Genomic DNA, 16,527 nt, shown 5'->3' with positions numbered 1-16,527 from the left:
GTTGACTGAGGACATTTGTGTGGGGCGTGTGGGCATTCTATGGTGTGGGCTGTGTGTCAACTGCGTACAACTGTGGCGAAGCGAGCAAAAACTCCATATAAGGAGAAAGAATAGTCCTCACATTTTCGAAATAATCAATTTAAACACATTTTGCAACGGTACGTACTGCAATGTTTCGAATTTATTCGTACAAAATACTAGTGTGTATATTAGCAATAAAATATCTTAACAAATAATTACACCAGTTTCAACCTTTATCATCTCCTTGGTAACGATGAATATTTTCGGCGAAATTAATTAATTGAATTTCAATAGGTAACAATTTACGTACCAATGTTTGAGTTACACAAATAATCACGTGTTAAAATATATTCCCTTAAACTTTTTCGAGACTCTCTTTTGCACATAAATTAGATGAAAATTATAATAAAACATGTGTATATTTTTCTAGCCTAAAGCCATAAAAAATGGAGAGCATAATACAGAATCAAGTAATGCAAGTTGCACAGCATGTCGAGCAGCAGCTTGATGCTGAATTAGACCGACTTGATAACATGGATGCTGACGATCTTGAAACTCTCAGAGAGAAGCGACTCAAAGAAATGAAGAAAAATCAAAATCAAAGGCAGACTTGGCTTGCAATGGTACTTTTGCTACATTTAAGATATCCTTGCACCACTATATTAATGAAGTAATGATTTCCAAATTTTTGGAACGTACTTAGAAAAGTGCAGAAAAGATTTTAGAATAAGCAGACATGAAACATATTCAGAAACATTCAACCATAAAATTGCTCAATTTCTTTACCTTTTTATAGGGCCATGGAGAATACACAGAAATTCCTGATGAAAAGGAATTCTTCGAGGTGTCTAAGAAATCTAAAGATATCGTTTGTCTCTTTTTCAAAGAGGGTTCTCCGAGATGTAAAATTGCTGACGAACATCTCAAGATTTTGGCCAAAAAACATGTTGAAGCAAGATTCTGTAAACTTAATGTTGAACGATGCCCGTTTTTAACAGGTATATATCGGTGAATACTAATAATCTATTTAAGAACTCAGTGTCAGTTGGTTCTGAAATACAAACTTCATTTCAAATGAACTTAATAACGTTTACAACATTATATTTACTATATTGTCATTTCATGATTTCAGAACGACTTCGAATCAAAATCATTCCAACGATTGCCTTGATCTCTGACAGCAAAACCAAGGATTATATCGTTGGTTTCACAGATTTAGGAAATTGTGATGATTTTTCTACAGAAATGATGGAGTGGCGCATCGCCCAGTCTGGGGCTATCTCGTATAACGGAGATCTGATGAACCCCCCAGAGAAAGGGAAGAAAACTAAATCCCTGCTTGGTGGCAAGCCCAAGACTATTAGGGGTCGTCAGGATGATGGGTCTGACGATGATTGGGATTAGCAATAATTGTTTGCAACACTTTTTACATGTTTAATTCGAGGCGAGTTTTTCATGAGCACACGTCCACAACTTTGAACAAATTTTTTTTCCTATTACTTTGTTCAGATAAAAACGTAAGTTATATTCGAAGACTGCAAGATGACAATATAAGCAATTTGTATAGTATATCCTCTGTTCAACTAAGGCTATTACATTTATTAATTTCTTGAACATTCAATGCATGAAATTAAATTTTGAGAATGCGTGTTGACCATACAATGCCATACTTTCGTGGGAAGTTTGAATAAACGTGAAACAGTCAAATTATCAGCATCACAATAATACGCACCTACTTAATTTACCTTGTATAATCTGGTAAAAGAAGGAAAATCGTTTGATATCCTTTCGAAATTGTGTATTCGAGATACTCAACGGTTCCGAAAATCTTTGTTTTATATTTACTAGGCACAAGTAGTATCTTCGTCCCTGACGTTTTGCAGTACTTTTGATTTGCCTTGATCGTGTATGACAAGATTTTCGCAAAGTCTTGGAAGAACACAAGTCTATTTATTCCATAAACGTATCAAATTGAAAGACAAATTATATTATTTTATTCATAATAATGGTAATTAAGTATTCAATACACTTCGTGCTTATTTACAGATTGACTGTAAGTTGCTTTATATAAATTTTGTAACAAAAAACTTAATAAAAATTATAATTGTTTAGCAAAACAGCATTCAAGTATTTTTGATGAACGTACCTATATTCCATATCATTGCCTACAGATGCTTTCTGCGAATAACATATTCAATTGTCGGGTGTTTAATTGATTTAAGTTCTAATATGGTAATTAATAGTGAAGGACTTGTTACATTTACAAAAACATCCACTTTCTATGGCAAAATATAAAAACTACAATCACAATTTCCTTAACCATTTACAAAACCTATGCATGTATCTAAAAGAACGATACAGATGCAAACTGTTCCCTCATTCAATAAGTTACTTGGAATGTAAAGTTTACTGTATACCCTGCACCTGTATAGATAAGTACATAGTGTAATGAAATAATGTAAAAAAGATCCCCGAGTCCTTGGTACGACAAGGCTATAAGGTTTCAGCTCACTGAAAAAAAGAAATACAGAAATCATTTTCAAAACAATCAGTGGGTTGAATGTTGAATGCTACTGAAATTAATAGCTAATGTCAAAACGTTTTGGATCTATTTTTGATTCATCAGTCAACAAGTGTATTTCTTTAATTGAAAAAGATTCGAATAAAGACGATAGTAAATTGTATAAGTATAAAATGTAACGTCAAGTAAGGGATAAAAGGAAATTACATGCAGCCAATGTAGAATTAAAATTTCGACAATTAAAATGGTTTATCTTATGAAGTCATCATATTTATATCACACTGAAGGGTATACAAAATTTTAAGCTATCAAAGTACTAGGCATACTGAGTTACCAGTAGCTACACCATTCTTTGAATTTTTCCATCCTGTGACAGATCGATCTCTTTCGTCCCAAAGAGTTATACCATCACATGCACATATCTTTTTCGTATTTTGGAATAAACCAGAAGCTCGGGCTATTATGCCACATGATAATCTGAAAATCAAAATTTATGTCATACATTAAAAATTATACTTTTTCTAATAATCTTTGGGGAAGACTCTTCAGGAAATTGTTCAATGTTTTAAATTGAGTTTCTCATCACCTGTTTCCACTGTTGCCGTCAATTTTTGATCGGGGACTTTCACCTTTTCCTAAATCGTCGGGACCATCGGTGACAACCAGTGAGCGACCAATGATATCCCACACTTTAAGCACATTATCAACTATTCGAAATGTGGCTCTACCACTTTCATCAGCCATAATATTACCCAAATCTCCATAATGCTGTAAGAGATTAATTCGTTAGTCTCATAAACTTCTCTCTTACTATACGGATAACTGAATCTTCTAAATATTTCGTTTTGGCCCTTGATTTCAGATGTACAAAACATATATTAACATTGCAACAAATAGTAAAAATGTCTTTTTGCTAATTTTTAAATTATTACTGACATCAGAAATTCAGAGCACTGCAAATTCAAGATCTAAAACATACCCGTTGCGTTAGATCATCTCCAGGTCCACCGTGTGGTGTATTATTTGGGTTAAAATGTTCGCCAACGCTGTGTAAGATGTAACTCTTGTGAATAAAAGAAATACATTATTTCTTGGGAGTGAAGGATCTGGAAGTTATTCCAAAGGTAATACCTCTCACATCCCTCTGAGATATCCCCACATTCGTGAACATGAACACCGTGTGGCCCTGGATTCAAGCCATCTATCGTACCATCTATAATACAGTCTTCGCCTGCTTGCACAAATCTAATAACCCCTTTTATTTGATCGCCTGCACTGTATCCTGAGTCCCCACCGAGCATTGCCACTGCACTTGCTCCTGTACCTGAAATGATGAGCGAGTGAAATCTTTCATAAAACAGATACGTAGCAATTAGGTGTTTTTAAGTTACATATCATACAAAGTCAAGAGATACTATTATCAGAGGCAAGGTAAGATTCCAAGTGGTGTTTTTTTTTGTTTTTTGGTGACAAGCAATTGAACAGAAATTTCAATTTTACTGAATCAAAGTTACAGGAGGTGAGTAGAATTTATTCTATACCACCATATCCTTTAAGAACAGCTCGTTTGCCTGAGTTTTCAATTTTTTCTTGAACCACAGAATAGGGAACGCTGCTGTCTACAACAACAGTCCCATTTTCAAGGGATATCTCGACGTTTTGGATTCCCTCAACATTTGACAAGCTGTTCCTCACTGCTTGTACACATTTTTCACATGTCATTTGCACAGAAAACTCGATCTGTGAATAAGAAATTTGAATTTCATTACATATGGAAAACTTTACAATCAAATGATAAGATTTGATAATGACTCAACATAGCAAATTATTGAGACTAATGACAGCAACAAATTTTACCAATATTTCCAAAAGTCCTTCACTTTGTGGCAGCGGAGCGAATATACGAGAATTTTTGTTGCATAATGTGACACATTATGATAATAAACATTATCACTTGCGTATGATTACCGCAATTTTATTAAGACTTTTGTTTTCCCTATGTAGTACGTTGTTTTTCCTTCTTGATTCACTAATTAATTTTTCGACTAACATGTTCAGTAGAGAATAGTTGGAAAAAATCAGATGAAGATATATGTTTTCGAACTTCGAAATTATAGTAGCAACATGATAAACTAATGAAATTAACCTTTCGGCTACAGTTAAATCAGTTGCTGACATCAGGCAGTTTATTGTTTATCAATAGCCCCAAAATATCATTTGTAGCTATTTTTCGAAATCGTTCAAATCGTTGGAATGAGGTACGAGATGAATCAATTTGCATACACACCTTTGCCGAAGTCATCGCGCCGGTGCTAATGGTCTGCCGTGACTCGCAAAAGATGAAGCAAGTTCGTATATATGTACGTGTACGCTGTGTGCATCGTATTTATCAATGATTTCTTTCAAGGTTATCAGTCTTTTCGACTTGGAAATCGAACAGAATGATAACCTTGAAATACATAAGAATAATTGAGTTATCATCATCATACAATGATCATCGTCTCTTAAGATTGGCTAGTCAGTTCAATAGTTAATTCTGTAACTATGATTTTTACGTTATTTCTACGTAATTGTATTTGAAACGGAACTCTACCTTCGCAAAAGGAGGGGGGATAGGCTTTAATTTGAACTTGGTAGTATACCAATTGTTTTCACAATTTCCCGCCCTTATCGAAAAATCATGTATTTCTTAGCATTTCGCCGAATTTAATCGGCCCAATTGCTCGAGGAGCATTACACGCAGGTTTATACTTTTTCTGACTAATTGCAGTAAAATATTATTGTCTTATCACAAGTCACAATTAATATTATCCACATATTTGTTCTAAGGTAGAGGTTAGGTTTTTCGACGTATCGAAGCGGTAGGCCGAGGTGGCGTAAAAGTACGGGCGCTTCGTACTGATCGGTAGATACGTACGTGAAAGTCGTGAAAATCAATCCGTACCTGCAAACAAGTGTTGACAAAACATTCTATTTTCTTGATCAAAATACGATTATTTCTCAATGTTGACTTCATGTGGAATAACTGGTCAGTTTTTCACGTTCCGGGTAGAATCTCCATATCTCGGTAGGTATTCATGTACGCAAATGTCGTAACACTATTCAGGTTTACTCCAATTCTTCGCAAAGGTACAAAAATCCTTGCATAAACCTGTCATTTGTATAAACTGAACACCACCAATCTATTTCACGTAATATTTTCCACCGACTGTTGCACCATAAGTAGGAATAACTGAATGGCTGTTGAATATTGACATTTCATGGTTTTAAAGTAGTGTTGGGAGCATCCAAGAGCAGGAAAAGCACTATGTGAAGTATTAGTGAGTATAACAAACATTTTTGACCATATTTCACCATGTTAACTAAACGTGATGCTGGGTGCATAGTTCAAAGCACAATTTTCTATTTCACTCTTATACAGCTAGCGAAAATGTCACGACGACGGTCAAAACGCCTGCCTGAAACTCCGGGCACTCTGACGTGCTGCTTCTGTGGATTTTCTGAAGATGATGAAGTTGAATATGGAAAACTTTGGAACCAAGACGGCATTGTTACGCACTACTATTGTCTGGTAAATATGCATTTCAAGTAATCAGTGTAAAGCCTAGATCCAGTGGCCATTGAGAAAGCCTTATGGCTTCTTGATATTTAGGCAAGGCATTAAGTTTATATGACATAGATTCACTTTTGTGATATGCATGGCATATTTAATATTCTGATTAAAATTTCCTTCTATAGAATAATTTCGAACATCCTGTATCTTCACTGAAGTTGATCATAAATTAGTATAGGATTCCTATAAAAAAGACAGTTAAAACTCGTAAACATGTTAAAACATTAGTAAATTGTAAAGTGAATAAAGTCCGTCAATTGATATGTCATTACTAATCAATTCTTTATCAGTAAAATTACACTTGTATTGTCTAATTATGTTCTTCTACTTTTTCTTTCTCAACATTACATACTTATGACTGGTCGACTCACTTAATCCTGCGACATATTGACTCAATCTGTACTTTCTTTCAGCTTTTATCATCCAACATGGAACAAAATGGTAATGATAATGAAGGAATCTTGGGCTTCTTAACTACAGACATACAAAAGGAATTACGCCGAGGAAAAAGGCTTGTGAGTAGAAATATTCATCTGCAAGGTAACTTGCAGTTTTAATCATTCGAAGTCTCATTTAAACTTAATTGCAGTGAATTAAATCATTTTCACTACTCGAAAAACCCATGGCAGTTTAGAATTCAAATTTTATTGCTCCTGTTGAATTTGATAAGCTTCAACGAGATTTTTCGTACCTGCTATAACTGCCTTATATACAGTTATTTTTTCTCAAACAAGTATTGCACGTAATAAATATGTTAGTAATTTAGCTGTGAAAAATCATATTTATTTTTTCTAAAATAACGACAACCATTCTTGGGTCAAGAGAAGAGCTTTTTACCCCCACCTTCTAAATCTTATAGTGACTTTTAACCACTAGCGGAAGATTTATGTTGATTATGTGTTGTTGCAGTCTTGTTCATACTGTAAGCGAAATGGAGCAACTTTGGGGTGTTGTAACACCAGATGTAAACAAGTATTTCATTTACCATGTGGGCTGCGGGCAGGTTCACTTCATCAGTTCTTTGGTGAATTTAGGTAAAATAGTAATATATGTGTTACATTTCAGAAAAAATTTTTGAAATGTTATTTTTCATCATCATCATTTGACAGGTCATACTGTATACGACACAGAATAAAACAAAATATAGATGAATACATAAAAGAAGAAGCTGCAGCAACAGGTGATATAACTTGTTATATTTGTTACGAGGAGGTAAATCCCCAGAATCCTATACGAACGTTGTGGGCTCCATGTTGTCGGAAAAACGCATGGTTTCATCGGAAATGTGTTCAAGTACGTACCACAAAAATACAGAAAACATGTGTTTGCTGAATAAAAAAAAGCATGTATGGAATACCTTTGCAGTTGTAATATTTTTAATACGAGCTTTTCACTGTTACAGCGCTTGGCATTGAGTGCTGGCTACTTCTTCAAATGTCCTCTTTGCAATAATAAACCAGAATTTCAACAGGCGATGCTCGATCATGGAATTTTCATCCCAAATCAGTGAGTATGGATATCTATCAGTGAGGTTGCTTATTGGGGTCTAAAGGGAATTTTATTGGACTGCCCTCGAAATCGAATCTAAATGAGTAATACCTAATCCTGTTATTATTTTTGTGTTTTATTTCAATGTGCTACCGATTCCATAAGAGATGAACTTCTTCATTTAAATTACATGAGGTTCTGTGGTCTTTATAATTTGTAATTCATCGCAAAACTAAGTTTTGGCCAAAAATTTTTTAGACTTCAGTAATTTTTGTACGAGAATGCTCTGTTATATGGGAGAAAATTACCACTTCCTCGGTTTCAAAATTTATATGCTAGACCAATATGTTTGTTTTCAAATTTTTTCTAAATATCTGATCTTGTAGCATTTAAAAAGGAGTATTAATAAAAATATAAAATAGCATTATATTGGTATAGGATAACCCATACAAATTTCAAATGTAGTGAATTTGAAATTTTAAGAATAGCCCAGTAAAAATTTGTTTAGACCTTAAATAATGACCACCCTAGTGTCTGTAAATGTGATGCTCTCACGTGGAAGAGGGATGGGTTGATATAACTGAAAAAAAACCCAACCATTAAAACGTCATCGGGTTACCAAAATGTTGATTCACCAATATTTATGAAAGCTTAGATACGTACAAAAACGAATCTCTGCACTTTCCCAATGCATTTGAGAAAGTAAGTTTAGATTCCAACTAATTACTGTAATAAAAAATCAATCTTAGCATTTCTTGAATAGAAATAATATTTTGGTATTTAATCCAGAGATGCTTCATGGGAGCTTGTGCCAAATGCTTTTCAAGAATTATTGCACAGGCATAATCAGTGTGATGCTCCAGAATGTCTATGTCCAAAGGGAAGAAGTCATACCAGTGTTAATGCGTAAGTAAACTAGTCATGAGTCTTACAAAATTACAGTGATTTAAATTGAACAAATTCCCAACAGAAAATGGGAACTCGTTTTGTGCCGATTGTGCGGATCCCAAGGAGTTCACAAGTCATGCGGACAATTAAAATGGGGTAGTTCTGTTTGGGAATGTACAGAATGTACTGGGATGTTGAGTACGTATATAAATATATGTAACATAAAATTTATGTGAATGTGTGAATGTAACAGTATTATATCCAGTATTCAGTGTGTAGAATTTGTGTTCTCAATTTGAAGAGCACTATGATTTGTATTTGTACCAGATTACGTCTTTGTTTGTTTTCATGTCGTTTTTAATTTACAGAAAAATCGAATGATCCTATACCTTCTGATGGAAATGAACCCAAAGAGTGAGTTACTAATTCAGCGATACAATTCCCCGAAATCAAGATTTTGCATTGGTGAAAATCACCATTGAAACAGCTGAAACTTAATTTCATCAAAAATTATGTTCTAGATCAATGGATCAGTATTCGAATGAGAGTAGTAGTGACAGTGAAATTTCAGTTGGTGGCAATACGACGCCTCCACCAATATCAAAACATGACGTCTCACCGTCACCCACACCACCACCTTTCAGGTTACGACCTGGACCTAAATCTTTCAAATTGCAACAAGCATCGCGAAACATGAGAAGGTCTGTCCTTAAAGTTACAACTGTCACTAATATTAATATGTTCTCAAACAGAGTTTGAATTCCCATGTATGTAATGGAGTCTTTGAACGAGTCGGTATTATTCTTTTCTCAAGAGTTCTTCTGCACAGTATGCAAATATTAAACTTCACTAAATCTAAGTTCCATCTAGAATCACTGAATAATGCACCAGTTGACTCGTCCAATGGCCAATTCTAATACATTTGACGAATATAGACTAAAATCAGGTGGCAAATACCCTTGATTGAGATATTTTCTGAATTGCTTTCTAAAATTTGTTTATCAAAAAGTAAATACCCGAAAATCGTATCAGGGAAAAATGAGAAATTCTCATCTTATGTAGCAACTGAATTTGTGTACCATAGAAAGTTTAGATTTCCATTATTGACCTCTTCAGAGAAATTGGAGTCCAACTAACGGATAGTACGACAGAATGACATTTTGATAAAATCCCGTTTTTTTTCTGTTTCTAGAGGTTGTGTAACATAAAGATATTACAAAATTTGCAGAACTGATTTTCTTTATCCAAAACTGATATTCTTTTCATGATAGCTACGAAAAGTGAAAAATTATCGATTTTTTTGTTTTAACTGCACTCATGTTTACGATAGCCAAATATGTTATAGCTTGCAGTTGATGACAACAGCTACTTCCATGACATTCTTGCCTTCGAAACATGATATTTCCTTATCTAGTGCATCGAACGCCGGTACTAATACTATTCCAGACACAAAATCTATCAGTGAGACAATGCACTCAAGAACGTGCCCTTCGAAAGAAGTCCTGACGTCGACTGATCATGAATTCAGTAAATTGAATGTTGTTAGCTCTCAAACCAGCGTCTTGTCAAAAATAATCAATGTGAAACCAGAAGATCCCAGCTGTCATACAGCTGACATTATTGTGATTGACAGTGACGACGAGGTGGAGGTATGATATACATTTTTATACAAAGGTAACTGTAGTTCGCATGAAGGCTACTGCAAATTTTATACCAAATTAATGTGAACTTTAATCAACAAAGTGATTTTTACCCTTATTTTGCAGATAATTGATGTAACACCTAAGCCCAATGGCTCTGTAACTACAAAACGAATCCAAATTGAGTCTCGCAATTTAAGTGAAGTAACAACTAATATTCAAAAAATCAGAAAGAATTCTAAGGTTACCAAAACGAGACGTTCAGAACCTTTGGAAATATTAAATAGCCCACCCAAAACAAGTCCTAGGGCGAACGGTTTAATTGCACCACATTCATCTAGTGTCTCAAATACCACTGATACAACCTCTACTACGACACCGATATCAAATAATAATACAGCAAATGTAATGAAACCTCTGATCGATAGTATGAATACTACAAGTATTGCCAAGAAAAAATTGAATGGAAGCAAAGATGCAGATTTGATAGTAGATGATAAAGTTTTGCAGGAAAATCCTGCATTCAATCTTAAAATCACAAATGTTACCTCATTACGGCCGGAATATTATGAAAACCCATCTACAGCGGTGAACGTAGAAAAAATTACCCACGATGCGTCTCTTACTTTTGCAGAAAGTGTTCAAGGAGATATTCCATCACTGAATGGTAACCAGCAGCTAGAAGTAGTGCAAAATCAAATGATCGAAGTTCCAAAACCACAGTTGACGTTCATCCAGCTTAATACCTCTTCAATAAGTGGGTCTAATTTAAAACGGAAAAGTGACGAGTACACAATAGATAACCCTGCATCTATCCTACCTATCATAGAAGATCCGGAAATATCACGTAAAAAAGCTCGGATTGATGATTGTAACGATTCTACACTCAAACCCCAGACGAGAAACATTTCTTGGAATATTAATTCAAATGATATAAGTCGTGCAGTTCCCGTAGTTGCAACCTCAATACCAATGAGTCATTCAACTAGTAGTTACAGTTCCCAACAAAGTACAACAACGTTGCAAGTGAATATGAATGGAACACAAGCTAACAAAAGCTGTGTCAGATTGATAAGAAGGATGGATGTAGAACAAAGAAATGGCTTTTGCAATTACACTTCCGGGACTGTTGGCAGCAGTTCGGTACAAAATCAGAGTCACGTTAATATCAACCATATCATTATACCAAATACTATGAATTCTCCTATTCGAATACAACTGAATTCTACGTCTACATCCGATCTAATCAAAGTCAGCAATTCGAGCCAACCTGAGTTGGGTGTACAACACTCTGTCAGCAGTATCACAGAGTGTAGTGACAGTATACGAAACACTACATGCCACAGTTTTAAATCTTCAGTAAATGAGTTACAAAATTCACCAGAAACATCATCTACTTCAATCAACTCGCAACTCTTTGCACACCTTCCTAATTCGGATGAAATCATTGCTCCGAAAACGTATACGGTTCATCAATCCCATCAAAAGATTAGGCAAGCTAAAACACAACAAAATGCAATTACATTAAATGGACAAACTAATCCACCTACGCCTGATCGCACATCTTACAATGGTCTAACAAGAACTAATTCTGATGGTCTTGCCACCAGTAATGAAAATGAGTCAGTTGCAAATGCCATGATGAAAATACGCAACCCAGTAACACAACTGGGTAACGGAGGTCTGATGACTAGCGGTGTAAGTAATTTTTCTTATAGGTGTAATTGTTTTTAGATGTGTGTAAGTGTGTCATGGCGGCGAATAATAACATGTATCGTGGCCTCATAAATATGCAGTAGTAGCTGGCAACTGTCAGTTTATTTCATTATTTCAGTAAATCAAATCATGAAATCCTCAGTCTATTGAAGGAATGATAGTAGGTGGTGCAGCTAGTGTACCGTGAAAAAATTAGTTACAACCTTCTGTCCTAAGTAATCGTAATCGCATTGATAGTGAGATCTTCTATTGTGCAAATAAACATGGTAAACACGAGAAAAGTTGCAGCAATTACGATTGCGTTCGAAAATCATATGTAATCTTATGATTCGATTTCTATATAGGTACTCCAAATATAACGACAAGATTCCGATTTCATAACTGAAGTGGTGGAGTTCAATGATAAATCTTTCAATATTACTTACTCATGACAAAAGCTTTGTAAAAACACATTACAAGACATAAACACCAAATTCTTAGGTCATTTTCATGTAATGCAATCTCATTTCCAAAAATATATGACGCAAAAGTTTCCTTTGATGAACGATCACACATCGACTCAGGTTCACAGTTCAGTATCCAAGCATGTCCAGCAGTGGCATCACTCTATTATTCTCTGCCATGATGTAGACATAAATAGTAACAAAAATTTTTTGCAGTTCGGGTAGTGTAAATGTGACATTAAAACTAGAAAGCATGCCTCGTATAATCTTAAGATATGCTTAGCATGAAGCTTGACCAATAATATATTCATTAGACCATGTAAGGAAAATGTCCTTTTGGAAAAATATATCGATAGATCATGCTAAAATAGAGTTAACTTACGGGGGTGGTTAAAATTGACCTAACTTAGCATGGCTGAGTGGAATTTTCATGACTTGAAAATCATTAAAAATGTTATGAAATCGCCAGTAAACAGGCAGCAATGAAACTGCTTGGATTAGATTTCATTCATGAACTCAGTTCAAATCTGTGAATTCTAAGAATTAGTACTACTGTTGACAGTGAAACGGCTGCTGTGAGGTCGTTAACATATGTTTAAGTGTATTTATAATGAAACATTTGTTAATATTTATGAACATTTGAAGAACAAACTAAAGAGAATTTACTACAAATATTAGAGCAGAGTATGTCATTAAGATTTGAATTTGAAGACCTAAATATTGACGAAAATGTAAAGCTCTGTTTGGTGTGTGTTATGGTTGTTTTTCTGGATCATAGTAACAATATCTAAAACATCCATAATGTCATTCGAGTTTTACATAAGTTTTGTAAAAGGAGAACATAAATACATCCAATTGGTCTCCAAAAGTGTGGCTCTTCAGTATTTTTGCTAAGTCCCAAAAAGTCATTCTTACTATAATGAGACGAAAGTTAGCAAATCAAGAATGTGTCTGGTGAGATACTAGGTGCGGGGAATGTGTGTATGAAACTTATCCCCGTACCTCCTCTCCAGTGTATCTCTTGCGATTCTAACAGTGTGACGGGGATGCAGGCTCCAGTCCTGCTGCTGAGGCCGGATTTGCTCTTTATTCGAGCTCGAGGACCGCAAACCATACAAAGTCAGAAGCAATCGCCTTTAAGCAAAAGACCAGTGCAATATCAGATTCAGCAAAAAGAGTCAATCATAATTCCAGCATGTAAGTGTATCCTATAAAACAGACTTGTATCTCTCCCGTCTAATCACTTTTAGCATCAAAGTTTATTATTCATGATTTCTGTTATTGATGGTAGATGATTAATCTGAGACTTTCAATGGTTTTATCATGACTTCATAATACTTTAAATTTATTATTTTACTGATGTGTATTTCAAATTATTTGAATAGTAATTGTTGTTTTTCACGCTATGCGATATGGCCATCCTTGATTTGGTGAGTAGAAAGTAAAATTGATTCCATTACTACTCTTTACTCAGAGGACACCCTTCGTCCAAATAAATTCATAAATGGTTTTTGTTTCATATATGTATTTGTATGCAGAATGTCACCGAATAGTGATGTATAATTATTGACACTGTAACTTTCATGTAATTTCTAAAATCACTGAAAATTATTTTTCCCGCCTTGGATAATTGACTCATTGCCTAATTGTTTTCAGTTCCACTTGTGTTGCAACCCTTCAAACAACTATGCAACCCTGCAGCTCCTCAACCACGAGAAAATATTGTAATAAACCTCGAGTGATACCCCAGAAGGTGCCTTTGCAAAATCTCAAATTTCATGTTCTGGATGAAGATATTGTTCAGGTATGAATTTTGTCCCATATTTCTGCCTGTTTGAATACCATCTACCAAACTAACAAACCTGACAGTACAATACACTTTTTTTGTGCAGATAGTCATCAATGATACCTTCACAGTAAATCTCAGCACAAACGCTGGTAATCCATTAGAAGCAAAATATGTACCAGATCCAATGAGCCTGCTAGAGAAGCAAGGTCTGCTTTTATCTTCTATGCAACCTAACTATTCGCCACGACCATCATCATCATCGTCATCAAAACCCCTGGATACCGAGAAAAGTTCCACTGTAAGCATATCCAAGAAATGTCAGTCTTCATTAGGAAACATCGACGATCTAGTGGCTCCTGAATGTGCTTCTGAAAGTGAGGAAACATCAGTTATAGCAGCTACCACCAAAGGCAGCAACTCCATTGTGTCTTGTGATACTAAGGGAAAATACAGTATCCAAAAGAATGTACCTGATGGCAATGAAAAGCAAACATCATTATCAGATGATATGAACAAAAGTTACATTCAAAAAACAGGTTTTTCAGTGAGTGGTTGTTTGAATGGTAATAAACTAAATTTTATGCACACTCGCTGCACACCAAAAAGTTTATGTGAAAGTGAGGACCATGTAATTTTTCACGAACGCCGAAAACACTGCAGTGAAAGTGATGAGAAAAGTTCAATGAAAAGGTTCGAAGATAGAAGTGGGACAGAAGGTGGATCAAACATTGATTCCCGTCAAAGACCCAATAATATTTTAAATGGAAACAGATGGTTCAATGGATTAAACAGAGGTTCAATGTGCTTAGTTGAAAGCAGTAATGAGTCTTCAGAATTGAAGCTACCTGTTGTTTGTGACAATAGTTTTAAACTTATAGATAGTAGTTCGCACGTTTATCATAGTATTGATAACTTAGATGCCAGTGTACAAAAGTCGGGGATTAGTATTGATAACAATGTCGTCCATTCACACGTAAATGACTGGAGTAACAAATTCTCAGTCAACACCAAAGTTGAGGAGTCTAGTAAATATTGTGATGATCTGAACTCGGATAAACGTCAAGTTGAAGCTCTTGATACGAATTATCAGTTAATCAGTGATGATGGTCTGGATATCTCGATGAAAAAACAAAAATGTAATATCCTTAAAAATCCAATTACTCTACGTAAAGATAGAAATATGCATAAGTATGGAGGTAAGATGTGTAGGGCCGGGCTTGGCATCAAAGTTGAAATCGATCTGGGAAAAATTAAAAATTTGATCGTTAGTCGACCACAATTGTTTAATAAATGTAAAAATCATTCAAAAACTGAACGTAAAGATGAACAACTTTCAGAAATTGTACAAACTTCTGTGAGGTCCCAAAGTTTTCGTGATTTAGACCCTGAGAAATGTTCACAAGTTTCTATAATGCAAACAAGTCCAACTGATGAAAACGTCGACACTTTAAACATTAGGAGAAAATTCTCTACCTAACTCTCATCTGATTTAAAATAGTTGAAAGTTAATTTAATTGAAATATTTGGCATTTTCAATGAATTTTAACTGAATTAAGTAGAAAACTGGTGTCAAGTTTGAGACAAGAAAATACACAATTGCAGAGAATTATAAATGCTACCGTATAAAGGTATAGTAGGAATTATAATATTAGTGGAAAGCGACGTTAACTTTAAATAGTAACAAATACTTCCTTCGGATGGAAACTTAGTGTAGCAAATTCCTTTATTAATGAAATTTACCGATAGATTGACGATAGTTATAATCCGAAAAGAAAACAGTAAATTGGGATTTCCTGTATAGTCTTTAATCCATAACGAATGGCATGTTAAACAGACGTATGCAATTGTTGTTGCACAACAAATCACAGCTGTAATCAGTTACCGATATGTATATTTTTTTATTGAGTTTTATTCAGATCAACAGTTGAAGTAGAACTTTTCAAATATTACGAAAAAAAGTCTATATAGGTTGTTTTGTTGTAATTATATGTAATTTTTGTCATCGAATAGCAGACAAATTTTAACCTGACCAGGAAATACCTAGTGCAATGTAAACTGCGCATATTTCCAATTTTTTGCTGTAATAAACAAAGCCGATATCGATGAATATACAGGGTTTTTATATTCACACAGCGTTCATTGATATTTAAATCCTATTTGGCTCTACAAGGCTACAACACTCAGTGAATGATAATTGATTTGCAGATGTAAATTTACTTGAGCGATGAACCTTATAGCATACGAGACGATCTCCAGTCAGTGCTTGCAAAATTTTTTTAATAAGGTGCTTCAATCATCAATCGATACTATTTCTCCGTGAATTATATTTCTGAGAATAGATCCAGTCTTTTATCTGTAATTTTCCTATGATTTGCTTAGTAATTCAAACTAGAACTTGAAATAATTTG

General features: G+C 34.6%; 3 protein-coding genes across 8 annotated transcripts; 2 read left to right on the top strand and 1 right to left on the bottom strand.

Moving 5' to 3' along the window:
* Positions 1–5: 5 nt before the first annotated feature.
* LOC124408537 (thioredoxin domain-containing protein 9) lies at positions 6–2,138 on the top strand. The gene is made up of 4 exons (XM_046885520.1): positions 6–158; positions 452–644; positions 818–1,019; positions 1,154–2,138. The coding sequence occupies exons 2-4, from the start codon at positions 468–470 to the stop codon at positions 1,423–1,425; spliced, it is 651 nt and encodes a 216-aa protein (XP_046741476.1). The 5' UTR covers positions 6–158; positions 452–467; the 3' UTR covers positions 1,426–2,138.
* Positions 1,477–5,005, bottom strand: LOC124408536 (copper chaperone for superoxide dismutase). Of its 3 annotated transcripts, none has more exons than XM_046885515.1 (7): positions 4,830–5,005; positions 4,084–4,282; positions 3,674–3,866; positions 3,522–3,588; positions 3,129–3,310; positions 2,869–3,019; positions 1,477–2,245 (listed from the first exon to the last, which is right to left on the bottom strand). In XM_046885515.1, exons 1-7 carry the CDS (start codon positions 4,842–4,844, stop codon positions 2,180–2,182), a joined length of 873 nt encoding a protein of 290 aa, XP_046741471.1. In that variant the 5' UTR covers positions 4,845–5,005; the 3' UTR covers positions 1,477–2,179. The 3 variants fall into 3 exon arrangements, with proteins under 3 accessions (XP_046741471.1, XP_046741473.1, XP_046741472.1); XM_046885517.1 differs by having other exon boundaries at positions 1,477–2,532; positions 4,830–5,003; XM_046885516.1 differs by lacking the exon at positions 1,477–2,245 and having other exon boundaries at positions 2,767–3,019; positions 4,830–5,004.
* Positions 5,006–5,762: 757 nt separating this feature from the next.
* Positions 5,763–16,340, top strand: LOC124408534. 4 transcript variants are annotated; one of them, XM_046885513.1, is made up of 15 exons: positions 5,763–5,851; positions 5,964–6,113; positions 6,569–6,670; positions 7,065–7,189; positions 7,265–7,448; positions 7,558–7,661; positions 8,433–8,549; positions 8,614–8,729; positions 8,900–8,945; positions 9,053–9,232; positions 9,877–10,180; positions 10,298–11,869; positions 13,367–13,527; positions 13,987–14,134; positions 14,223–16,340. In XM_046885513.1, the coding sequence occupies exons 2-15, from the start codon at positions 5,973–5,975 to the stop codon at positions 15,594–15,596; spliced, it is 4,674 nt and encodes a 1,557-aa protein (XP_046741469.1). In that variant the 5' UTR covers positions 5,763–5,851; positions 5,964–5,972; the 3' UTR covers positions 15,597–16,340. The 4 variants fall into 4 exon arrangements, with proteins under 4 accessions (XP_046741469.1, XP_046741470.1, XP_046741467.1 ...); XM_046885514.1 differs by having other exon boundaries at positions 5,763–5,856; positions 14,032–14,134; XM_046885511.1 differs by having other exon boundaries at positions 5,763–5,856.
* Positions 16,341–16,527: the final 187 nt, after the last annotated feature.

Source organism: Diprion similis, chromosome 8 (genome assembly GCF_021155765.1).
Source record: "Diprion similis isolate iyDipSimi1 chromosome 8, iyDipSimi1.1, whole genome shotgun sequence".
Classification (NCBI taxonomy): Eukaryota; Metazoa; Arthropoda; class Insecta; order Hymenoptera; family Diprionidae; genus Diprion; species Diprion similis.
This window is presented reverse-complemented; position numbering and strand designations above follow the sequence as displayed.

Bases quoted from the DNA above. Each gene is read 5' to 3' on its own strand.
- LOC124408534 (XM_046885513.1), top strand. From the start codon at position 5,973: ATGTCACGACGACGGTCAAAACGCCTGCCTGAAACTCCGGGCACTCTG. The intron at 6,671-7,064 runs GTGAGTAGAAAT...GTGTTGTTGCAG, and splicing joins TACGCCGAGGAAAAAGGCTT to TCTTGTTCATACTGTAAGCG. The intron at 8,946-9,052 runs GTGAGTTACTAA...ATTATGTTCTAG, and splicing joins GATGGAAATGAACCCAAAGA to ATCAATGGATCAGTATTCGA.
- LOC124408536 (XM_046885515.1), bottom strand. The intron at 3,020-3,128 runs GTGATGAGAAAC...TTTGATTTTCAG, and splicing joins GACGGCAACAGTGGAAACAG to ATTATCATGTGGCATAATAG. The intron at 2,246-2,868 runs GTATGCCTAGTA...TTACCATATTAG, and splicing joins GTGTAGCTACTGGTAACTCA to AACTTAAATCAATTAAACAC.
- LOC124408537 (XM_046885520.1), top strand. From the start codon at position 468: ATGGAGAGCATAATACAGAATCAAGTAATGCAAGTTGCACAGCATGTC. The intron at 645-817 runs GTACTTTTGCTA...ACCTTTTTATAG, and splicing joins GGCAGACTTGGCTTGCAATG to GGCCATGGAGAATACACAGA. The intron at 1,020-1,153 runs GTATATATCGGT...TCATGATTTCAG, and splicing joins ACGATGCCCGTTTTTAACAG to AACGACTTCGAATCAAAATC.